This window comes from Thermobia domestica, chromosome 1 (assembly GCF_964235325.1).
Source record: "Thermobia domestica chromosome 1, izTheDome1.hap1.1, whole genome shotgun sequence".
NCBI classification, from domain to species: domain Eukaryota; kingdom Metazoa; phylum Arthropoda; class Insecta; order Zygentoma; family Lepismatidae; genus Thermobia; species Thermobia domestica.
Genome location: NC_137454.1, coordinates 63,258,066 through 63,285,128, shown reverse-complemented (window position 1 = coordinate 63,285,128; position 27,063 = coordinate 63,258,066). Strand labels below are relative to the sequence as shown.

General features: G+C 35.5%; 1 protein-coding gene across 1 annotated transcript in view; it reads left to right on the top strand.

The window, feature by feature from the left end:
* LOC145666081 (outer dynein arm-docking complex subunit 4) overlaps positions 1 to 20,412 on the top strand; it is a 37,384-nt gene extending 16,972 nt beyond the window's left edge. Inside the window, exons 4-5 of the mRNA XM_081733176.1 lie at positions 3,060 to 3,248; positions 20,180 to 20,412. Coding sequence (XP_081589302.1) covers positions 3,060 to 3,248; positions 20,180 to 20,307 — 317 coding nt within the window. The 3' untranslated portion in view covers positions 20,308 to 20,412. The remainder of the gene's footprint in view (positions 1 to 3,059; positions 3,249 to 20,179) is intronic.
* Positions 20,413 to 27,063: the final 6,651 nt, after the last annotated feature.

Sequence of the window (27,063 nt, the reverse complement as noted above, 5' to 3'; positions counted from 1 at the left end):
AAATCTCGTTGTTTTCTCAAAAATGTATCTTGCACATTTTCTCATAATTTCTACTTTTCAACGGCCTTCCATTTTCTTTTGTAGAATATTTCCCCTCTCTCACTCTGCCTCTCTCTCTGTTTTCCACTTAATTCATTACTAAACTTGTTATACATTTTTTTTACCATCATCTATATTATCCTGTTTCTAGGTGTTCTTTTCCTTCATCTTCTGCAACATATTTTGAATTTTTTTTTAGCGTCTTCTTCCATACTTTTCTTCTCACTACAATGTCAGTTGGATACGCACTTCGGCCACAGTTTGTAATCGAAGAAAATGTAGCTCTGAGGACATTCTTCGTTTTCTTAAAACTATTTCAATATATATTTCGTAAATCATTATATAATTTGTATAATAATGGCAAAAGAACTACTGCGAATCTTAAGATTACAATGCAACATTTATAACTATTCTATCAGATCTTGTTTCCATTTCGTACTAATACACAATAACACACTAAGCAAGGCTATGTGATAATATGTAAAAAAAAACACTATCACAACATTTATAACTATTCTATCAGGCCTTGTTTCCATTTTGTACTAATACACAATAAAACACTAAGCAAGGTTATGTGATAATATGTAAAAAAAAAACACTATCACGTAACAGTTTCAACACAATTACTGTGTCTTCATCAGACTTCCACTCCTTCTCGCTGTTTGGGAGGTGGTCATCACTTATATATTCTCAGGAGATCAACTTTTAATTAGGCTCCGCCACTTCATTAAAAAGTAACACTTGTGTGACTTTCAGTTTTACTTTTTAGCTGCACACGTGTCCAATTAAAAGTTTACTTTTTTCGCTGGATACATTCTGTTCTCTAATTATCCTTATTTTCCTTATTATTTTTTCTCTTTCTTTCTTCTTCCTTTTCATTTCTTCTTCTTTAAGCAGAATCTTTTTCCACTCTTTATTTATCGAGAAAAATGCATTCCAATTCATCATCTTTCTCCTGCCTTCATAATCTCCCTGGCTTCCTTCCGTTTTCTCACCAAAGTTCTGCTCTCTACTTCTATGATCTCTGCTCCTTCCCACCCTATCCTGTGGTTTGTCTCTTTCTGATATTTGTATATCGCATTGTTGTCCCTTTTCAATCTTACATCATCCTGGTGCTGTTTATCGTTTCTTGCATCTTCTTTTTTGTTTCTCCTATGTAAATTTTGTTACACTCCGCGCATCCTACTCTATATATTACTCCCCTTTGATCTATGTCCGCTATTGCTTTTCTCTTGGTTCTTCTGACTAGTTCAATTATTGTATTTCCTCCTTTCCTGTACGTCCTAATTCCTGCTTTCCGAAGCATTCTCTTTATCTTCTCTGTTTCTTTGCCTAGGTTTCCTATTCCAAACCATTTTTGTTCTTGTCTTCTTCCTCTTTCTTGCTATGTTTCTTGTGACCCTATCGTCTTCATTGTATCCATTTCTCCTTAGTTGTGTCCAGAACTTCTTTAAATCTGTTTTCCTCTGTTCTTCATTTGTGTTTAGGTCTCCTATTCTTTCTTCCATGCTTTTTATGAAATTTTTCTTTGTACCCTCATCCACATTACTTCGTTTGTGGCAATACACTCCCGCTGCACACTCTTTTTGGTACCAGGATGTAATAAACTCTCCTCCTTCCGACTTCTTTATTTTTATATTTAAATAGTTTATCTCCTTGTCTACTTCTATTTCATCTTCTAGTCTAATCCCTTTCTTTTCATCTTCCACGTCTCTTGTGAATTTCTCCAGTTGCTTTTTCGTTCCCTTCCATATTCCTAAACAGTCGTCTACATAATGGCAAAAAAGAAGCAGTCTTTCTCCTCCTCTTTCTATCGTCTCCTTCTCCCAATGATTCATTATTATATCTGATAGTACTGGACTCAAACAAGATCCTATATTAAGTCCTTCATTCATTTTAACAATCCTGTCTCTGATTATACAGTATCCATTCACCCACAATGCCTCTAATCCTTTTATTATCTTCTTACTGTCCCAATTTTCTATTATCTTTTCACCCATTTCCTCTTCCATTATTCTCAATATTTCTTCTCTCTTACGGCTCGGGAACATACCCTTAACATCCAGACTGAATAACACTGTGCTCTCATTTCTTCTTCCTAATTTATCTACCATCCTGTTAACCTCTTGCGTATTCTCTACTCTCCTACTTTCTTGTCTTTCTCTCACTGCCTCGGCTATCCTCTTAAGCTTTTCGGTTATTTTTAGATTCGTGTATATAATAATTAAATAGTCGAATTTGCCTTTGATCAAGCTGAACGAGTTTGCAACAACAAACAAACATATAACATTGATTAAATATATTTACTTGTTTATCGATTAACCTCCTGATTAGCAGGTTACCTGCCTCTCAGTTTCCGGATCAAACACATCTCAAATAAATTTTTAATTTTCAGATCTGTGCCAAATGGACTAACACTTAACCTTTATGGACCTACATAAAATGATTCATAATTTTTAATGATTTATCTCGAAGATAATTAGTTTTTATGTCTATGGGCAGGCCTTGAATAGTCCTTAACATGGTTAAGTGCAACGTGAATCCACACGAAACTGAACACTCTAGTTTGTCAATATTGACAATGATAGATTCTTACAAATAATAACCTTGCAAGCTTTAAAACATAAATTCACAAGCAACAATTAAAATCCCCTTCCCATTAAGTCTATGGCACACTTTTCTAGTGATAAATTCAAAGAATATTATCGATCATGAATTTCTTTACTCAAAAAATAAGCAATAGATGGTCACTATTACTGTGCAAAGTTGATGTTTGTAAATATAGTTGTTCTTTAATTATAGGTGGATAATAATACACAAAGTGAACCACTAGGTGCTTTGCTCGCTTAGCTCTAGTTCTTTTTTTACTTTATAATCATACTTTATCGTCCATACTCCAGTTTATAATATAACATTGTCGTTCAATGAATATTAAATTGTCTTGTTTAGTAACTCAATAAATAATAATAACTTATTCTTTTTCATGCAAAACAAACTCTTAATAAATTTTAAAATTACAGGCAAGCCAGGTCAAATTGAACTTCCTGCTATTTTAACTGCAGAACAACAAAAATCGAACCCAAAGACAGCATTGACACGCTCAGGGACTGTAACTTCAGATACTAATGCTGATCGGAAAATGTCTCGGCGACTTCTAGGTGAACTGTGTGTTGATAAAAATTACTTGGAACAACTAGTACAAAACCCAGGTGAGAGAAATATAAGATAATTCTTTTTCTACTAAATTTTAAAATTTAGTTGATAAAGGAAACTACTGACAGGTTACCAAAGAAAGAGACAACTGTGGAGAAATTTCACCCGCACTAACCATACCTTCCTAGCTTTTTACTTTATCATTTTAATTTATTTAATATGTTTAATTTAAATGTACGAGCTTCTCTTTGGCGAGCGTAGACAACATGAAGGCTACCATCTTTGTTTGTTTCGTATTTAACGACAAAATATTGTTCTTTGATGTTTTATAGAGGCCAAAGTACAAATAGGGATCAGGATGGACTTATTTCCATGCAGGAAAATGATTATATTAACAAATTCTCTCAAAAAGGGAAAAGTATATCTTTTCATTGACGTAATCATATTTAAACATTAAAATTGTAAAGGCACTAGTCCTTCATAGCAGCAGTAAGCTCTACATCCATCTACAGGTGAACCCCATCTACAGTGAACCCAACTGGAAGGCCACGTGTCTCCAAGAACACAAGTCTCGAGCTGATTTTCATGCAACCTATACTTCGCATGTAACTCAGTACTATGACAGCGTACCTTGGCGAAATTCCAGTTCTCTTCAGTGTTGCCAATGTGCAGTGGCATAAGCCCACCATTGTCTCTTCTGTGTCTTCCTGTGCTCATCGAAATATGAATGAACCAGCATCACCGACTGTTATATTGATGATAATGAATAGATTTATGTTCTTCATAAAGCTCAAGATAGACAATCATCCATGAACATTGTTGTGAATATTACAATACTACTCTCTTGACAAGTCCAGTATTTGTGTAGTGTGGATTTTGTGCTTTTTCATGAAATGTGGCTTAATTAGTAAATGAAAGTAACAAGTGTACATCTTCACTCTTCATAAACTGTTACACTACATATAGGTATTATGAATGAGAAATCATACTTTGTAAAGAACACATCCCTAGATGGATTCCTCTTCATGCCTTCATGCCCATATGGACTGTGAACAGTTTAGAAGAATCTCTTTCTTCCAGAGGCGGCTCGTGGCTAAATAAATAGGTGAGGGACAGGAAACCGAGTCGTAGTGTTCAGTGGCGGTGAAATTGCTCTCCCTCTTGCAAGATTTTCCCCTGACTTTCGGGCTGCTAGTAATATAATAAACATAGTATGAAGCCAATCACTTCAGGATGGTATGAAAGTCGATGTTTCCCGCGTTGTAGAGGCGTTATTGACCCCAGTGGCAATGTTACATCTGTAGAAGACGAAGTGGTTTTCGTAAATCTATATCTCCTTATATATTGTTACAAAAATAACATTACTTTTAAGATAACGATCATCGGGTTGGAATCTTTTTTCTTCCCTCAACGGTGAATCACTGTTGCTCCCTCCCTTACCTACAGAAAAAAATCTATATCCTATACGGAAAATAGAGAAAGCATGTATAGTAAACACACAGAAATAAGTTATGAATTGAATTTCTAACATAAATATTAAAACATGAACTTACCTTACTTGTACAGAAGATCGATGCGACGATTCTTTCGTGTTGCATATCGTGTGATTACTTCATCATACCAAGACGGTTGTTTCGTTAATTTGGACAGCAATTCTTTTTCAATTGAAATTACTGAAATGCTGACAGTCTATCTTGGAACATTGTTGTTCTCAGAGTAATTTCTATGCGTTTCAGGCAAGATAAACTTCTCTCAGCAGTTGTAGCTGGGATAGTCGCAATGAGAGAAAACAGTTTACCTAGGTATATGCTTCAGGAATTATTTAAGATATTCCATCATCAATTATGTGTTTCAGTAATGTTGGTAGATCTAAGTTGCGGAAAATATCCCTACTGAATACGATTTCGAGTTCAGTTAAGATCAAGAAGTCAAAGCATGAGTGGGAAAATTCTCAGAGTATGAATTAAATTTACTTGTCAGCTAACTGAAGAAATTCCAATTTATCTAAATCTGAAAATCTGATGCCCACTGGGTTTTTTATAGTGTCAATTATTTGAAAGAAAATCTTTTTTGTATTTGGCGCAGGAAGTTCCTGCTTCAAGTTCAACGACTTCACCCCTTTTCAAAGTAGCATCAACTTTAGTTTCTTCTTCGGTTCGCCGAATGTACTCACTAATTTTAACATCGTTCCTAGCGCATCAAGAAACTTTACACATTCTTTAACTTCGCGAATACATACTTGAATATTTCACATTTTTCTCTGAATAATGATAAACAAAAACTCAGTTTGTGCAAAAATATCTTTAAACACAAGAAGGAAAAATCAAATTCTTCTAATACTCTTTTGAATCCTTCAGCTTGCCGAATAGTTTTTTCATTCGTTTCTACAGACATAATTTCTGAGAACACTTTCACTAAGTTCACTCTTTCGTTTGAAAAGGTAGATATAATTTTGGCGTTTGAATTCCATCTTACTTCAGTGTGAGTTGGTATTCACTTTCCTGCAACGTATTACTGTTCATTTCGGAGATTTGTCAAAAAAAAAGCTTGAAATTCCTTGCAGCATAGAAAAAAAAAACAGTTTTGCTGATAAATAATTTTACAGCTCTGTTGAAGAATTAAATTCAAACGATGCGCAAAGCAGTGGGTAAAAATAGCCTGAGGAGTAAATTCACGCATCCGACTCTGAAGACCATTTAATTGTCGTGATAGAACACTGGTTCCATCAGAAGTGTGTGCAACGAATTTTTGTCGAAATCTATATTTATCAAGAATATCGACCAACATATTACATAATACTGCGGCAGACTTGTCTTCTCCTAGGTCGCGAAATCCTTAAAAAATGTTCCTGAATTTCATCTTCAGTATCCACAAATCCAAGGATCACAGAAAATTGAGATGTACAATCTCCATCTGTTATTTCGTCGACTTGACATAAAATAAACCTGTGCTTTTTCAATCCTTTCTGCAATAACCTCAGTCAGTATCTCGGCTAAGCAATCAATTAATTCATTTTGGGTTGCTTTTGACAGAGTATTAAAATAACCCAGTTTTTTCCAATGAGCTTTTAGCTGTTTGTTACAACTTAGCATTACCTCAAAAATTTCTTTAAAATTTCCCCCGTTTCAAAGAGTCGTGTGATTCAGAATGCCCACGAAACGATAGTTCCTGCTTACATAACACACAAATCACAATATCCTGCTTACATAACAATATCCTGCTTACATGTCTAATCAACCAATTTCTAAAAAATTTCTGATTTTTTTGTGATATTCTTGCTAAATTCTAATTTTCTTTGCTTTTCATGGTCATTTATTTGTTCTGATAAGGTTGCAGCTTGTTTGCTGATGTTTCAAACCGATAAAATTATTGATGTGCTCTTTCGATTGAGAATGTTTTTTCTAAGCTCTTCACACTTAGAAGCAAGCACGGCCAACAAAACAATCTACCAACTACAATACTACCGCATAGCCATTTATGAATGTCATTCCAAGATTTCTTAAAAGTTCTAGCCTCTTACCGTCTACCTGAATCAATGGTAAATCAGGGGTAGGGGGTCCATTGGTAAGAATAACCCGTTGAGCCATCTCTCTTCGCCTAGGAAATGGTATGTTTAACGAAACGATCACATCACACAAACCAATGTTATCCATCATGTACACATTAATTCAGCACAAGACTAACGTTCTAATACACAGTCACAAATTTACAAAAAACAAAACAAAAAACGCACATAAATATCTTACAAACACACAATATTGTTTGAAAACAACTGATAAAAAATAACACACACGTAAATATCTTCAAACGCACAATATTGCTTGAAAACAAGATAAAACAAGGAGAAAACCACGATATTACACCCACTGTTCGTCGATTTTCGCGCTCTTACTACAAAAATGTGTTTCGCAGTATTACCATAACTGTTATAGTTTTTTTTTACCATCAACTTTTTAGCACGTTTATTAGAAATTAAGTATAGACCACTATATATTTTGAAATCAGATATTAAAAATTCCCTTCAAAGGAAATACTTCCTCAGTAAAACGTTCTAAAAGTTTAAGTGTTTTTCATATGAAGGAAATAACATATGTAATTGATTACTTCTATATAATCAACGCTTTTGTTTAAATTTATTCAATTTGCTACACTGCATAACCTTATCTGGGGAGCAATGGAGAGTATGACGAGTGTTGTTCTCTGGTTCAAGCATGCGCAGTGCGTGGGGGCAGGTATATTTTCATCTGGCCTCCCTTGAGGCACAGAACATTGAAGTAATTCCTAACACAAGATTATTGTTTTTAGGTTACCCCCTCTCGCCTTTCAAACTGCAAGAGAGATGTTTTCGTTGTCAACAGTGATTCGCTGCTGAGGCCAAATCTGTTTCAGGTCTCAATACAGGATTAGAATTTTTTAAACTAAAATTATCATGACAAAAAATATAAATTTTCACTTTTGCCTTTGATTTATATTTACAAACATTTTCTATACTTGAGTAAATGAATTTTATTATTTTTTAAATTCTATTTTGTGTTATACATTAAATAATTTGAAATAAATTATTCAGAAATTACACAGAAATATTAACTTAATTTGAAATGTATTGCAAAAAGCTGGTTCAGTTTTGCTCAAAAACATAGGTGAGGCCAGGCCTCACCTGACGAACCTCTAATCTTTCTCCTCAGAAAGAAACAAGTTACACTTGCGTTTGAATCTATTCTAGGCATGAACCTAACTCAGTGTTTTTTTTTTCTGTCTCACGTTGTAGAATGGAACAATTTACTAAAGTCATCAGTGTTATATACCAACACAAACTGTACCCAGGAAGATTATTTTATATATATATATATATATATATATATATATATATATATATTATATTATTTTCCTTTTCTATAATTTTTAATTATACATATATAATCTCATTACATGTGAAAAGTCTAGTGCAAGTAATTATTATTCAGTGTGCGAGTTTTCTCCAAATAATTCGTTGATGAGTGGGGACTTTGAAAAGCAAGGAATTTAATAATGATTAGCACAAAAACACAGTCGAAAGTGATTAGTGAACATTTTCCTCTGAGGAGGGAAGTGTTCTGAGATTATATTAATTAATTTTTAAAAAATGGAAAAAGTTTATTTTTTGTTGTTATAATCATATTTTTAACATTAAGCTTATAAAGGCATTTTTTTTTCATATTATTTAAGGAGTAACTTCCTTATTGTACAGTCCGCAGCAAAAAACCTACAACATGAGCATGTAAGTTTATTGAAAAAATGAAGAAGCCTTTTGCTCCAAAATAAGTGTGCAGGGGAGGACGCCGATGTTTCTTCTGGCGTGATGCGTGCCACTTAGACGTTATATTGATTCCTTGGGCTGTTAGTCGTAGCTTCACAATAAACTTTCATGCTCATGTTGCAGATTTTTTGTTGCAGACTGTACAAAAATAAGAAGGGGAAACGAAACTTTTCTATTCTAAGAAAGTAGCTAGCCAGAATTATAAAGTGTATACGTGCAGCTCAAATCAGAGAACCGTTTATCCCGCTAATCAAATAGTATAAAACCAGTAGTTTCTTAAACGGTATCATCTCACTCTTTACCGAGAATAGACAACATGAAGGTTAGACATCTCAGTTTAGTGTTTAACGACAAGGTATTATTGTTTAATATTGTTTAGTGACCAAAGTACAAACACGGGCAAGAATGGACTTATTTTCAAGAATGAAAGTTTAACAATTTTCTTACTATCATCGTTTTGTTTCAATGTCTCGATCACTCTGGCAACATACTTAAGTGTCATTGCTAAATGGGATTATCTTGCGTAAAATGGCAAACTCTTTTTAAATTTGCTACAGTTAGGGCTGCCATATTTTAAAATTAGAAAAGCGGGGGATTCTAAACCGTACCTACTGATGTGAACTTGTGTTTTACAGGGATCCTTCTTCTTCTTCTTCTTCTTTTTTTAGTTCTTTCTTTAAGTGACACTTCCAATGTACTTTTCTAACGAAACTAAACTAAAGCAAATTTAGTTTTGCCTTTAATGTTTTATGAAGTTCAACAATATGAGTTTCGAATTGTAAAGTAAATATTAAATAAGTATTATAGTAAGATATCTGTAATTGGAAGGTTATCTGTACTCAAAGTTTCCCGAAAAAAACGAAGCGATATATGGCACATATTGTTTATACGACTTTCTTTCTTAAAAAAAAACAAAACAAAACAAAAAAAACAATAATTTTTAAATTTTTATCATAAGAAAGGTAAAACATACAGTATTTAGGAGTCTTGGTCCATCTCTTATAAAATTTCTAATCGTTTTTAAAGATTGCTACCTGAAATCATACTAACATACAACGGTTTCACGATATGAAATACAGCATAAACATTTGAAAAGAAAAAAATGAGTGCGAGCTCGACTCCAAATTTAACTCAATCGCGATTCAGATTGATACAGAGATGTAGCGGTTTACGTTGAATAAAAACACTTTATCAAGAAAATCGTCTTAGATTTTTCTCCAATCAATAAAATCGGGTGGTTTTTCGTGATTAAGAGATGATTAAGCGGGGGACGAATATAAGACCTGAAAATCGGGTGGTACTCGCTAAAATCGGGCAATATGGCAACCCTAGCTACAGTGTAACTGAAACAAGTAATCATTTAGTTCATTCTCATTTGACATGTCAGTGATTGAATCAACCTATTTTGGTATAGGGAAATTCTCTATTTTATTCAACTACAGTTATTTATTTAATTTTGGTTGTGCTTAAAATAACACTATAGTACGTTAAAATTAATTTAGTTCTATGTTATTTACATTTATTCGTGTTTTCTCATATGAAGTTCTGAAATAGTGATTATTGACATATTTGTTCGCAAACTATGCATAATTATTTTTCATTTTATGCAGCATAATCATTTAACTATTAATACAGTAAAAGGTCCTTATTCGCGCATCCCTCATTCGCGTTTTCACTATTCGCGGATTAAAAAATGCTACCCAATTCCTATATTCGCGGCTAAAGATTTCTGTATTCGCGGATCTAATCAGTACGTACATACATAATAATAAAAAGGATTCTAATAGGTATCCAACCCAATATTCTTTGTAAACGCAGTCAAATGGACTAATAAAATGTAAAATAGACCTTATTACAACTTTGCCTAAAGTATGTTGTTAAATGATATCGCCGCTGTATTCGTTCGGACTTTGACATAAGCCGCCTTCGGTGTTTTTGAGAATGTAAATAAAAAGAATGAAAGCAACCTTATTACTCAATGAATAAAGTATATTTTTAAATGCCACCACATTATTAGACGTTCCGTCCTCTGGTAAGAGCCGATTTGCGTGTTTTATTGTTTCATCTTTCCATTCGTTACAAAAATTGAGATCGAGTAACACGTCTCTACCGCTGTCTTCCTAATTTATTCAGTAATGTCAACTAAAAAAAATGAGAAAGGAGTTACGACACGAAAAAAATCTGTGTTACCGCTTAAAGTGAAAATAGAAATGCTTGATCGTTTACGCCTTGGAAAGTAGTTTGCATCCATATCACGCTCATTCAATGTCAACGAATCAACTGTACGATCGATAAAAAAAATCCGAAGATAAAATAAGGTCGTCTGTAGCTTCAACTTCACTGTCAGCGAAAATTGTTCGTGATCCAGCAATAGAAAAAAAATGGAAGTGGCGTTGTCATTATGGATCGAAGACCGCAACCAAAAAAGGGTGCCCCTGAGTGGTCCAATGGTCTGGGAGAAGGCAAAGCATCTTTACGCTCATTTTAAAGAACCTGATGGTAGTTGTAGTGGTGAATGTACAGATGGAGGATTTCAAGCATCGGAAGGTTGGTTCAATAAATTTAAGGTGAAAAAATAATTGCATAACATTAAAATCGTTGAAGAAGCTGCATCTGCAGACACTGCTGCAGCAGAACGATATCTAGAAGAATTTGCAAACTTAGTAGCTGATGGAGGATACAAACCTGAGCAAGTATTTAATGCAGATGAAACTGCACTGTTTTGGAAGAGAATGCCAAACAAAACATTCATTTCTAAAAGCGAAAAGTCTGCTCCTGGATTTAAGGCAGCAAAGGATAGAGTTACACTGCTGCTGTGTTCAAATGCATCTCGAGATTGTGTCATTAAACCACTGATGCTTTACAGATCGTTAAATCCTCGGGTTTTAAAAAATCAAAACAAGGACGACCTGCCAGTTTTTTGGCGTGCTAATAAGAAAGCGTGGGTTAGAAGCGCTATTTTTTTGTGACTGGTTCCGGGATTGTTTTGTTTCTGAAGTTGAAACTTATTTAAAAAAAACAGAATTTATTCTTTAAAGCAGTTCTAGTTTTGGACAATGCACCAGGTCATACTCGCGAACTTGAAACTATGCATCCAAATATAAAAGTGACATTTTTACCTCCCAACGCGACGGGTTTGCTTCAACCTATGGACCAAGGAATAATCCAGGCCTTTAAGAAAAAATTACAAAATTCTTCAAACCATTGCCTAAGCCTGAAGATAATAATTAATCAATATGGTCAAAAACTTCAATTACAGTAAATTGATTTTTTTATATATGTATTTGTTTTTTTATTTTGTCACCTAGGAACGTAACCCCTATAATTCCATATAAATTACCATTCCGTATTCACGGTTTCTGTATTCGCGGCATATTTATGGAACATATACCCCGCGAATAAAGAACTTTTACTGTATACACATCGTTATGTTTAATGTTCTCTTTTATATTTTTAAGCACATTCTCTATACTATACGCGGTTGGAGCAGGGCTGATTCGATAAAAGTCGATTTTTCGATCGCGATCATAGTCATTTAACATTTATAACAACTGCATCTTGTATTGATGACATTTATTGCTTTTTGGAATAAGGTGGATGATTATCTAATAGATCTTTTCTTTGTAGTGGGATTTCTAAGACCTTTTTAGAAAACACTATAAAAACATTACAACTCGTCTGTTCATCTGTTGATGTCCTCGGTACCTACTACAAGGTTTCTAGACCATAGATCTTGTGTGCTTGAATTTTTGGATGAAATATCCTCAGAAACTGTGCGTAATATATGGTTGTACGTTTTTTAATCGATCCTTACGGACATCGCTTTGAATAAACCTTCAACAAGCAGAATCATTTGTTACGTTTGTTAACACTTCATGACATCATTCAAGTCGCGGGAACACCTACAAAAGAAAGAGACGCATGATCGTGTTACATCTTACACCTTATAATATCTATAAAAGTAAACCAGTGGCGGCTTTAGCGGCTAGGTCGGGTAGGCAAGGTGTAACGACCTGATTTCGTTACAGTTGGTTTTCGTTTATTTTATTTTATTTTGCTTGATTATTTCCTGATCAGTTAAATGGTGTTATAATTTTCCAACGTTAAATAATTAATTTTGATATTTCTAGTGTGCTGTTATTTTCTCTATCTGTACCACATAATAAGAATTGGACTCTATAGACTATGAATTTAATGCCAATTTTGTTCTTCTTTTTAACTATGATTTGTATAATAAGTGTACTCAATTATCATCAAATATAAGATTTCCTACAATATTTTGTTTCGGTATAATTACCGTTGTTTATTTTGATTATTTTGTGTACATAACACTGGAAAATAATAATTAATTGTGCTTAGATCATTATTTGTTTAAAATATATTGGAACTAATGTTATTTTGTATTATTAGTTGTTGACATATCTAGTGAAATGATCAACTTCAGCTAAGTTCGTTGGGCTCATTCTCTTTGATGAGCTAGAAATTGTATATTCCTTTAGCAAATCATGTTCAACTGACCGTTCGAATACTAGATTAAAGTTATAGATATTCAAACTGATAAATTTTGTGCAACAGTAAACGGAAAAGTTTATATAATGGGTATGAATAGCATAATAAATGAACTGAGATTTTGAAATCGGTTTTTAAGGATTCAAATGCAAAATAATGACATCGATTACGGTCAGTTGTTTCAACATCTCTCTTCTTATACATAAAGTCTATCACTTCTGTAACATCTCCTTATCTGTGTCTTCGATACGATGCCTTGCCCTACTGCAATGTAGCTGCAGATGCGTAGCAGTGTGACAATATCTCGAGGAACGAATAGTGACAACATACCCGTTTAATGATAGATTGGCACATGACAAATTTTGGCGACCGTATTTCCAGGACAACGTAGAAGACGTAGAACATCAGCGTAGCTACGTAGAGAATGAAGTGATAAAGGACAAGGAAGAAAGGAAAGGAAAGATGTGAAGATAGGAAAGGAAAACAATTACTAGTGAATCATTGGGAATGGGGCCTAAGTAAATGAGATCATAAAAGTGCAACAAGAAGTTAATGGACAGAGTGAGAGCGAGAGTTACGCTTGTTGTATGGGCGTAACAGAACTTGACGAAACTAGTAATGAAATATTGAACTCGGTGATGTGTGGATCATGTAATCGCTGGTATCATTTTCGCTGTGTCAATCTGGATGATTCACTGTATGATGAATTGAGTAATTCAGAAGTGGAATGGTATTGTGACATCTGTAAAGAAAATTTGAGTCGTACAGAAACGGCGAATCAAGAACTTAAAAATGGGGAGACATACAATAATGAATTGAGTGCTGTTCAGTTAATTACGAACCACGATGTAAGTCCAAACTCCTCACGGACTGAGACAACACATTTTCAAGGAGACCGATACCAAATAACTCTTAAAAATGTAATGGAGCAGTTGATGTGCTTGGTGCAGCAATCAAGTGCGACTCTTGGTGTTGTCAATATGTTGAAAGAAGAAAATAAGAGTATGAGGGAGAAAATGGACAGGAATCAGTTAACAACAGAGCAACAGTTCAAAGAAATAAAGGACCAGATGAAAGCCATGAAGGATGAGCGGAAAGCTGATTTAGGCCGAGAAGTTTCAAAAATTGAAGCTGTAGTTGAACGTGCGAATCTGAAAGTGAGCTTACAAGAAAAAAGATGAAACAATTGACAGATACAATTTCCGAAGAGGTCCAGAAAACGGATGAACTCAAGAAAGAACTGGCGGACTACAAGTTGGTTATGGAAGCTATTGTGGATAAAACAAACGAAATTGAGGTCGATTGTAAAAACAGACATGAATCTATGGATCGGAAGCTTGCACAGCTGAGACAGGAAGTGGAAGACTTGAAGATGAACAAACACGGGAATGTTTCAGATTTGGTAACTTCTACTAATAATATCAATTTTGTTTCAGGGAATGAAAATATTAATATTCCAACTGTAACATCTAGCGCAACTGTAACACCAACTATAACTAATGTTGTTAGTTCTGTTAATACTTATAGAGTTAGTAGTATGTATAGACAAAGTGAAATTTCTAAATTCTGTAAAATGCCGTACAGATATGTTACTCGAGAATTGAATAGCACAACGCGAGATATTATATCTAGTTGTAACCCAACTAGGACCACTGTAGATAGTCCGGTTGATATCGGGAATGATTTACCGACGTTACCTCAGAAATGTAGATTGCAAACACAGTCGAATGACTCTAAAGTAGTTGAACCATCTCTAAAACCCAGGGACGTACGTGATTTCCCGCGATTTGGAGGACAGTCAACTCCTGGTGCTGCCCGACAATTTCTGGAGGAGTTCAATAGACTCTCGCGACTTTTCAATTTAACAGAGGAACAGAAATTAATTTTAGTGGACCAGTGTCAGACTAGAGCAGCTAGTGCGTGGTACCGCTCAAAGATAAAAGAAGTTAAAACTTACACTGAATTTGAGGACAAATTCAAAGCTCAATATATGTCCGAGAATATGGAGAGAGCGCAAAAACGAAGCTTACTTTCGACAAGATACGATAAATCCAAATATTCCTCGACAGTAAAGTTTGCATGGTCGTTAATAGAGCGATATCACGGAATAGTGGAAACCTATGATGAAAAAGAATTGCTGGACATCTTGTTAGCGTGTATTCCACCCGATGAATCTCGTCTAGTTAGAATTGTGCCTTTGAAATCAGTAGACGAACTGATATTGCGACTAACTGAACTGAACTCGGTTGAGGTTAACCCTACTCAGCGAAGTAATAATATAAATTCAGGTTAACCGTATGTGAGATTGGCTAAAGTAAACTGGAAACCACGCGCTAGTGAATCTTCAACTCAAGCTAACTCGTCTGATTATGGAAACCAACCATATTTACGAAGAGACAAAATGGTGGCAACAACTATCAAAGACGAAATGGTTGGTATCGTGCCAACTATCGTAGGCGATACAGCACAGATCAGGGTTGTCAGACGACAGAATCTGATGTACAAAATTGTTCCACCGAGCAAGTTGTAGCAATGTCCGCGTCGGAAAACGGACCGCGAACCCAAGTATAGCAGGGAAGGGGGGTTGCGCGCAGATGCTATTCCCTGCTAGAGCAATGGAAGACAACGAAATTATGAAAGAACTAAATTACACAATTTCATTTATTATAGAGGAAGACTTAGATCAATAGGTACTACTAGGAAGAAGTGATTATTGCTTTTGTTATCCATCACCTACAGTGACTTGCAGTGTAGCTACAATAAATTTAACCGGTATAATTGATTCTGGCGCTGAACTTAACCTACTTAGCGATAGAATATGGAACCAAATTAAATCAAAATTTCCGTCTGCCAACCTCAGAAAATATTCTCACTTTAAAATAAAGACATTTGTTGATAATGATAAGTTTCAAATAATGGGAATGCAAATGCTAAACCTTTGTATAGAAGACCATTTGTTTGAAGTACCTATTTTTGTCATTCAAGGAATGAAACCGGATTAACTTCTTGGAAGCCCGTTTTTGAAAAAATGTAATGGTATTGTAGATAGTGGTAACCAAAAACTTCAATTAACGGATAAGGATGGAAATGTAGTAATATTAAAATTAACACAACCTACTCCTATTCATTTATCCATCAATGAGGATGACAAACTAATGCATACCAATTTTATTAGTACCGGAAGTGATGAAAGTGAAGCGACAGTGAACTATTCTGTGCCTGAACCGAATGTTACAGAGGAGGAAATACGAAAGGTTGTCTACGAAAGAGAAGATATTTCACCAGAAAACAAATCACGATTGTTTCAACTCCTTTGTAAATACCGTCACCTATTTACAGAATATCCTAGGGGTATTAAAACCGATTTATATAAAATTGAACTTAGTGATGATGAACATGTAGTTGGAAATTTATACGGTGTGCCGCAAGCGATGAGAACGGAGTTTGAAAAAGAATGGGAGAAATGGGTGCAACATGGAATCGCTAGAAAGATGCCTTCGCCATACAGAAACCCAATGCACTGTGTCCGAAAATCCAACGGAGGAGTTCGCCCAATGTTAGATTTGAGAGGTTTAAATCGTAAGGTTATCTCACCGAAGGTGCAAGTAGAAGCAATTTCTAAATTGTTAGCGCGTTTATCTGGTTCCAGTGTCTTTTCCTCGTTTGATTGTGTCTCTGGATATTATGGAATAAGTCTTCATCCCTCGTCATATCAATGCACAAGCTTCGTATAACTTGACAGGCAATACTGTATGCTCGTTCTTCCAATGGGTCTTCGATCTGCTCCCGCCATTTTCCAGGAAACAATGAACGGTTCTTTAAGATGAACACTCGATCTTACGTCATTGTTTATCTCGATGACGTTTAATGTTTCTCAACGTCTTGGGAAGAACATTTTCGTCATTTAGACTCTGTCTTCCATATATTTGATGAAGCGAATTTCTCACTCAATTTCAAAAAATGTAAATTTTTACTACAAGAGGTCACATGCCTAGGACATGTAGTGAACGGCTCTGAGATTAAGATAAATCCGAAGTCAAATGAGCCTATAACATGCTTTCCAATCCCGAAAACTAGGAAGCAACTTAGATCTTTCCTCGGGCTCGTTGGGTGGCGTCACAGGCATATAAAGAATTTCTCTAAATTAGCATCACCCTTATTTGAGCTATTAAAGGAAGACCGCCCGTTTATTTTTGATGAAAGTGCCATTAAAGCTTTTAACACTTTAAGAAACTTGGCTAGCAATCCTCCTGCTTTAGGTCAGCCTGATTTTGATAAAGTATTTAACATTTATAGTGACGCATGCTCTGAAAATTTGGCAGGTTTCCTAGCGCAATTTCAGGATAATTCTGATGTCTTGAAAGTATTGCATATGCCAGCAGACGCCTGAAGCTTCATGAATTATCCATGTCAATATTTCGAATTGAATTGGCTTCTATCCTATATCTCTGTGACTATTTCTCTAGTTATATTTTAGGTAGAAAAACTATTGTCCACTGTGATAATAGCGCGGCTACTCATATTTTTACCTTAAAGAATTTAGATGCACGAACCACAAAACTGGTACTTAAGTTACAGCGCTATGATTTATACTTCGAACATATATCTGGGAAAAAAAATTTCGTCGCTGATACGTTAAGTCGTTATCCTCCGGAGTTAGATGAGGAAATCAAGCAAGTCTATATTAATTTGATTCCTAATCAAGATACGGTAGTGTACTCTAATTTTATGTTCACTGAAGATCCAGATCTTTTTACACCTGAAGTACTAAGGAAGGAACAGCGGTTGGACAGCTATTGTCAGAAGATGATAAATTTGATGGATTCGAGACATCGTTCAGAGGAAGTAACTATAGTGGAAGATTTAATATTTGTCAAAGACAAGTCTAACAACCGAAGGCTGTTGGTAATTCCGAGATCTCTCGTCCCTGAAAGTGTAGCAAAGATCCATCAAAAGGGGCATTTTGGTGTCAAAAAGTGCATGGCATTTACTCGATCTTTGTTTTATTGGCGTGGACAAAAGAAAGATTTCACCCAATACATCCCGGAATGTCTGGAATGCGCACGCACAAAATTTAGAAGTCAAGCTGTCAGTGGAGAGTGTTATCACATCGAAGCTAGTTATCCACACGAGAAGTTATGTTTAGATCTTGTGGGAAAGTTGCCGAAGAGTAAAGGATATCGATATATATTATCAGTAATTGATGTTTTTACTAGGTTTGTTAGTTTTTATCCTCTTCGAACGGCACACACCAAAGAAATTATAAGAGTGCTTGAGCGTCTGTATTTCTACAATTTTCCACTGCCAAGCCACATTATCACAGATCAAGGCCCGCAATTTTTATCTAAGGTGTGGAAAAAAGTTTTGTGAACATTATCAAATCTCTCATCATATGAGTTCTCCATATACTCCGCAAGCTAATGGAATGATTGAGCGACAATATCGAGAGCTTAATAGGATCCTAAGACTGAAATGCAATCAAGATCATACCCGATGGAGCGAATCCATAAAAAATACAGGATCTCTTAAATAATTCTATTAGTAGTGCCACGGGTAAATCTGCAGAATTGTTTATATCTTTCTCTGCGACTAATAGTTTTAAACGCCGTTATCCTTGGCCACATGAGCTATTATCCATAGAAATACAGGATCGACAGTTACTAATTGAATCAACTCCGACTAAACTGTCGAAAAGATGTGTGTCCAGTTCCTCATCGCAACCGCTACTAAATGAAGATGACCTTGTAATGTAAAAACACACCCGATGTCCATAGCTGCTAAAGATAAAATTCATAAATATATGTTAACATATACAGGTCCCTATCTTATTACAAAAGTGTTGAGAAATTGTGCGGTTTTGAGTACATTAACGAGGAAATCCATTGGAACTCACAACTTTCGCAACTTAAAACGATTCAATTGTTCAGCACAACGTAGATCTGAATTACTTAGTAGATATTCATAAAAATATACAGGTATATATTTTTTCGAAGTCGGGGTAACCTGTTACGACCTGATTTCGTTACAGTTGGTTTTCGTTTATTTTATTTTATTTTGCTTGATTATTTCCTGATCAGTTAAATGGTGTTATAATTTTCCAACGTTAAATAATTAATTTTGATATTTCTAGTGTGCTGTTATTTTCTCTATCTGTACCACATAATAAGAATTGGACTCTATAGACTATGAATTTAATGCCAATTTTGTTCTTCTTTTTAACTATGATTTGTATAATAAGTGTACTCAATTATCATCAAATATAAGATTTCCTACAATATTTTGTTTCGGTATAATTACTGTTGTTTATTTTGATTATTTTGTGTACATAACACTGGAAAATAATAATTAATTGTGCTTAGATCATTATTTGTTTAAAATATATTGGAACTAATGTTATTTTGTATTATTAGTTGTTGACATATCTAGTGAAATGATCAACTTCAGCTAAGTTCGTTGGGCTCATTCTCTTTGATGAGCTAGAAATTGTATATTCCTTTAGCAAATCATGTTCAACTGACCGTTCGAATACTAGATTAAAGTTATAGATATTCAAACTGATAAATTTTGTGCAACAGTAAACGGAAAAGTTTATATAATGGGTATGAATAGCATAATAAATGAACTGAGATTTTGAAATCGGTTTTTAAGGATTCAAATGCAAAATAATGACATCGATTACGGTCAGTTGTTTCAACATCTCTCTTCTTATACATAAAGTCTATCACTTCTGTAACATCTCCTTATCTGTGTCTTCGATCCGATGCCTTGCCCTACTGCAATGTAGCTGCAGATGCGTAGCAGTGTGACAATATCTCGAGGAACGAATAGTGACAACATACCCGTTTAATGATAGATTGGCACATGACAAAGGGCCTGCCCAAAAATTTTGAAAAATATATAAACGCTAAAAGATACAATAAAAAGTAAATATATTTTGCACTATTTATATTAATGGTACATAATTATTTAACAAATAGAACAAACCACTACTGTAAAAATAATTCCTACTGTCATTAATCAATCACCAATAAGCAAGGGAGCAGACCTACCCAAAATTAAAATCCTAAAGCTGTCCCTGAAGTAAAGTAGAGTATTTATAAACTTATCACAATGATGTTAAGATGTTCACTATTAATATAGAAATTAAAGTAGGCCTATTAGTCTTTTCTTTCTCTTTTTCAGATATCAATTCAATTAACAGTGGCTCGGGAGAGAAGATATCTGCGCATGCGCAAGAGGGTATAGCTTTTTTGAATAAAAGACAAGAATTTTGGAGACAAAGACAAAAACTTAAGCATAAGAAAAAGTAATAATGTTGTTTGTTAAATATTATAAACACATATTTTCCAATCAGACATGTCAGAGATAACTGTTCAGAGATGTAAATAAATTATTATACAATTGTTTAGAAATAAACGCTTTAAAAATTTTTGTTATTGTTATTGTACTCAGGCGTAAAAGTGAGCAGGACGCGGTGGAACGACGTTACCCGACTTCCAAAATACAGTGAAACCTCTCTAAAGCGGACAGCCGCGGAGGATCAAAAATTGTCCGCTATAGAGAGGTGTCCGCCTTCAAGAGGTTTCAGTATTTTTTATGTAAATTAGTGAGCATGATAATATACAATTAGAAAAAATATTTTTGCATGAATCACGTATTTACGAATGTTACATGCATTGTTCTCTGTTATCCAATACTCTATGTTCGAGGCACAACATGGAAATAACATATTATAGTTCTCTGCACTTTACACTTATCAGTATTTCCTTCGTTTTCAGTATGGTGCTTTAATTTGTGGGATAATTGGAGTCCTGTAGTGTTCTTTTTGAGACAATATACATACCTGAGGGCAAAAAGTACTAAACTTGTCTTCTGGTTGGTTAGAGATTACACCGGGACAATAGCATAATGTGTCATCCCTAACGGCGGGCAACTGTCAATCACTTTTGTGTGTAAGACAGCTTGGGTGGGAGTGGGATGCAAGCAAAGGACAGAAGAGTGTTGTTAAACAGAGACGCTTCGTCTGGGTTGCTGAGCAGACAGTTGAGGGGGCAAAATGTTGTCACAATGCTTCCTTGGTGATACATGTATGAATTACTAAAAATGTATTTTTACTACACTTTTCAACCTATTTCTAGAGAAAGTGTCCGTAATACGGAGGTAAATAATACCTATAAAAGACAGAAGACTGTCCGTGTCCGTACTAGAGAGTGTCCGCTTTAGAGAGGTTTGTCAATATGCTTTTTCCTATTCCAGTGTTTGGGGAATACAAAATATGTCCGTTAAGGGAGGTGTCCGCTTCATAGAGGTGTCCGTTAGTAGAGGTTTCACTGTGTATCTATGGCGTCCCCCACTTCCTAAAAGATTACAATGGACAAAGATAGGCATGGGGAACGGCGTTAGTTATGCTCCCCCTACTTTTTCAGAACCACTTTTAACCCTGGTCAAGGGCGCCCATATTGTGGTTTCCAAGGAGGAGCAAGTATAGGCGACGTTTCAAATATAGTTTCAAATTTTATTGTAACCAATGTAAAAATTCTATTGGGTTTTCGATATTCCCAAGTACAATTTGTTCTTAGGGGGGCGATCGCCCCCTTGCCCCCTGATGGGCGCCCTTCGCCCTAGTTGTACTGTAACCGCCTGACAAGTCAATTAAGTAGCAAATTTCGAAAATTACAATATTACGTTAATATAATCATATAGTTTTCATGCGGTTATTAATGCATAATGTTTAATTTATGTATGTAAATTTATACATATTGCATATAATAATAATAATAATAATAATAATAATAATAATAATAATAATAATCTTGACATTTCTTACGAATTTACACTTAATCTATTTACAAATTCGACTTACGTAAAATTTCAGTTATGTAAAAGTTGAGGAAAGCTATTCATAGGGTTACTGCAGGCCTATATCTAAATAAATTTTCAACTTATTACAACCATTACTGCAAGTTCTAATGTGCCTCAATGTATTGTTTACTTGTTATTACGAGGGTCATTCCGAAAGTAATGCCTCCTTTTTTTCATGGAAACTAATGGAGATACATCAATAACAACAGCAGAGCTAAACTAAGCAATATCTCAGCTTCAGACTGTCATTTTCCACATAGTTCCCGCCATTCGTTATGCACTTTTACCAACGATGAACCAGAGCCTGCATCCCGCGCTTGTAAATATCGGAACCAGCTGAGGCTAACCACTTCCTTACAACTTTGACAACAGCTTCCGCGTCTTTGCCACATTCAGCTTTGTACATAATTCTCTGGTCGTTATTCGACGATCAGCACCGATGAGTTGATCAAGACGCTCTTCATTGCGAGGGATGACAGCTGTGCAGGGTCGACCGAGCCGTGGCTTGTCATGAACAACCTTTTCACCACCTTGAAAATGCCGTATTCATCGCCTCACATTTCTCACATCTATTGTATCGTCTCTATAAACCTTTACCAAGCGTTGCTGGCTTTCAGCAGTGAGGAATTCAATCACATATCGTTGTTTTATACGCACGTCCAGATCAGGCTCCATTTTGGAACATTCCTCTGCTGTCCCCAACTACCGCAGAACAACGGGACCAGCTGCAAATAAAAGAGGAAGGTTCAAGCATTAGCACTAGACAAACGACATCTGGCACAGACATACTACTCTCTCTATGGCCTATGTAACCCGGAGGTTCAATGCCGCGTTCACAAAAGCTCTCCACTGAATTCTATCCTTAGCCAATTGGATCCAGTTTCTACTTTGTATTCTTATTTCTGCGAGATCCATCTTAATGTTGTCTTCCCATCTGCGCCTAGGTCTTCCTAATGGTCGTTTTCCGGTTGGTCTTTCAGTTAAGATTTTGAAAGCGTTCCTGGCTACATGACCTGCCCACTTGAGCCTCCTAGACTTGATGACAATAACAATGTTGGGTAAACCGTATAAATTGTGTAGTTCTTCGTTATGAAGTTTCCGCCATTGCCCATTCACGTTTTTCTTTGGTCCGAATATTCGTCTCGGGATCTTGTTCTCAAATACTTTCAATTTACCTAGGTATATTCATCTTTCCGAGTAAGCGACCATGTTTCACAACCGTACAGTACAACAGGCTTGATTATCGTTTTATATATTTTAAGCTTCAAATTCCTCGACAGAATTCGCAACAACAAGAGATTTTGAACCGAATAGTAACACGAATTTCCTGGTTTTAGTCGACTTTTAATTTCTTCCTGAATATGATTTTCGTCTGTTAATATTGATGCCAGATATTTTAAAGTATCCACTTTATCAAAAGTATTATTCGATATTTTAACGCATCCATAATTTGCTGTATCACGATCCTGATGAACTTCCATGTATTTCGTTTTCTCTGCATTTACTTCTAAACCCATGTCCCCACAAGCGTTTAATAAGACCTCTGCATTTCTTTCTATTGTTCTCCTATCATCCCCTATTAAATTTACATCATTAGCATACGCCATAACGTGGTGAATACCATTCAGCTCTAGGTCCAGGTTGCTATCTTTGATTTTCCTTAGAAAAAATATAGCGTATTCCAGAACAAAGTTGAATAATAATGGCGACAACGGATCTCCTTGTTTCAGGCCATTCTCGAAGTGAAAGCACGTGCACAAAAATTTTCCTACCTGGACTTTACTTTGGGTTTCTTTTAAACATATCTTAATTAATCTAATTACCTTTCTCGGTATTCCAAGTACTGTAAGAACGTTGTACAATGCTTCTCTCCTAACCGAGTCCTAAGCTTTTCTAAAATCAATAATAAAGAGTTGATGTGCCGGGGTATTGTATTCCCACTTCTTTTTGAGAATTTGTTGAATGGTATCGACTTCGTCTAAATCCGTACTGATAATCTCCAATACTTTCATCTCCGTATGGGGTCAATCTTGCTAATAGAATGTTTGAGAGGATTTTATAGGACGTTGACAGAAGAGAAATGCCTCGATAATTATTACAGCCAGTTTTGTCGCCTTTCTTGTGAATTGGAACAATGATTGATTCTTTCCACTCTTGTGGCAATTCTTCCTTGTTCCAGATAAAGAGAATGAGTTTGTGTATCTTGTTCCACAATTTTTCGCCTCCACCTAAAATTAACTCAGCCGGGATTTCGTGTACATCCGGATATTTGTGTTTCTTTAATTTATTTATAGCGATTTCTACTTCTATTCGGTTAGACTCTGGGATATGTGGTTCTGCGGTGTGTATTTCCCTTTTTCCATGCACATTAGTTTTTGGCCGCGTGTTAAGCAATTCGTCAAAGAAATCTTTCCATCTATTTAAGATGCTACTTGTGTAAGTGAGAACTGTTCCGTCAGCTTTCTTTAATATATAGGCACGAGGTTGATAACCTTTCTTAAATTCATTGATCCCTTTATACATGTCCCGAATGTTTTTTTTTTTTTATATTTTTACTACTATCTTCAAGTTCCTTAATTTTAGCTTTCAAAAAATCGCGTTACTTTGTTCTAAAAGCTTTGGAAGTTTTCCGCCTACGAAAGTCTACGAAAGTCTAAAAGCTTTGGAAGTTTCCCGGAAGTCTACGAAATTCTTGATTGATTGATTGATTGATTTTGAGTTTTACGTCCCGTTCAGCAGCGAGGCTATATGAGACGTGGACCTACTGATTAACGTGGAATCCGAACCATATGAGCTCCCGCCGGGAATCGAACTCTACGAAATTCTGTGTACTTATTTCATTCGAATTTTGCAACCAACGTAATTTTGCCTGTTTTCTCTTCTCCGCTAGTTGAATGCATTCCTGGTCGAACCATGGTTTGTTCCTACGTATTTCCGCGTGTTGTATTTTTTCTTTTGCTGAAATTTTGATGTTATCTCTAATTTCAATCCAAGTATTCTCAACACTAGTGCACTCCGAATCTTCTAAAAACCGAGAATCTATTCGAAACTTCAATTTGTTTTCCTCTCTTACCTGGCTCTCTTCTAATTTCTTTAAATTATATTTCACCGTTTTCAGACATTGAATATTTTCTTTGTTCAACAATAATCTCTCTCTTATTATCGCTGCTACCAGGTAGTGTTCAGTGTCACAATCAGCTCCTCTAAACGACCGAACATCATTTATGCAAGATTGTCTTCTGTCTATTAACACGTGATCAATTTGATTATGTTTTTTCCGTCTGGTGAGGTCCAAGTCAACAAAAATTAGGAGACATTAATTTCGGAACGACCCTCGTACGGTGTATATTTAATTAAATGAATGGAGAATCATGCACACTCCTTATCAGCTGAATGAAAACTCCTACAGCTAGAATAGCGTACAATCAAATTAATCTAAACCACTTGAGATTGCTCCAAGAGGATTGCAAAAATGAACTTAAAAAGAATGGTGAGATGGAGCTGGAAGGATAACTGTGATTGTTCCAACATGTAAATCTTTTAATCCCCACCGTCTGTTCTCGCAAAAATTCACAAAATATCATCTCTCTATGACATACGCTTCCCGAAATATGGCTCTTTAAATCTCCCAAAATTCGAATTTTTTTGGCCAATATCTGGGGAATGGTGGCCAGTTGGTCAGTAGCCACTGGTTACTATTTGGAACCAAAGTGTTCACCATTCTCTTAGGTATTGATCAACATTAATATTATCTCTCTATAACTTATGGTTTCCAAGATATAGTTCCTAAAATCTCCGGAAACACTGTTCAACAACGAAAATGTAAATTGAACAAAATCAGGTAATTCTTATTGATTTTGTGGTGCTGATCACGAATTTGAAAGTTATTTTCGAATATTAGCTCTACTTTTTGTTTTATAGGCATGTCTAATAATAACGCTTTAAAAATAAATATATTCGCTTCGTTTGGGGTAAAATGTTACACTGATCCGGCAACACTGGAGAAACTATATGAACGCTTGGTTTCATTGTGTTCCTTATCTCAGTAGTGTTCTGCTATTGTTAGAAAAGACAGGTTTAGTGCAGTTATCAGCGTTTTGGGTGTGACGATTGTGTAGTGCAGGACATAAAAATACAACTACAAGTACTCAAAAATACTGGTATTTCGCATGTATATTTTTAAATAGTTGTCGGAACTATTTCAAGTGACATTTTGAGGATTTCAATAAACAAAAATGCCGCGAAATTGTATAAACAGTGCGGATAGCTTCTGCTACGTGTGTGGGGAAGTGACATTTTCCTCACAAAAGCAGACTATAACACCGCTAATAAGAAAAGTCTATCAATATTACTTTGGTTGTAAAATTGGAGACCAAGATAAATCTTGGACACCCCACATTGTGGGTAACACTTGTGCCAGCAATCTAAGAAATTGGATTAATGGGAAGGGGCGCTCAATGCTTTTTGCAGTGCCCATGATTTGGAGGGAGCCAAGCGACCACATGGTTCCTTCCGTCAAGAAGGGAATTTCCACGAAGAAGAAGCGGGCCTTGATCTATCCTAACATTCCTTCTGCAATGCGCCCTGTTCCACATGGAGAAGGACTACCTGTTCCTGACCCACCTAAAGAATACGATCTTTTTTTCTGATGATGATCAAGAAGTTGAAGCTCCTGAATCAAGTACTTCGAAGGACCCTACGTTTGTTGTAGAAGAACCTCCATGTGAACCACATAGACTTACTCAAGAGGAACTAAGTGATCTAATCAGAGACTTGGACCTCTCGAAAAGCAAAGCCGAAATTTTAGCGTCACGCTTAAAGCAATGGAATTTATTGCAGGAAAAAGTAAATATGTCAGTGTATCGGAATAGGGAGATGTTCACTTCATTTTTTACTATGGAAGACACACTTGTGGCATGTACAGATGTAAATGGTCTCATGAGGGCACTTAAAATTAATTACGAACCTACGGAGTGGAGGCTCTTTATAGATTCGTCCAAGGTGAGTTTAAAGGCAGTGCTTTTACATATTGGAAATGAACTTCCTTCAATTCCTGTAAGTTACGCAGTTCATACGAAGGAATCTTATGAAAACATGAATATTACGATTTTCAGTGGCTCATTTGTGGTGACCTTAAAGTAATAGCACTATTGCTAGGTATGCAGTTAGGGTATACAAAGTATGTTGCTTTATATGTGAATGGG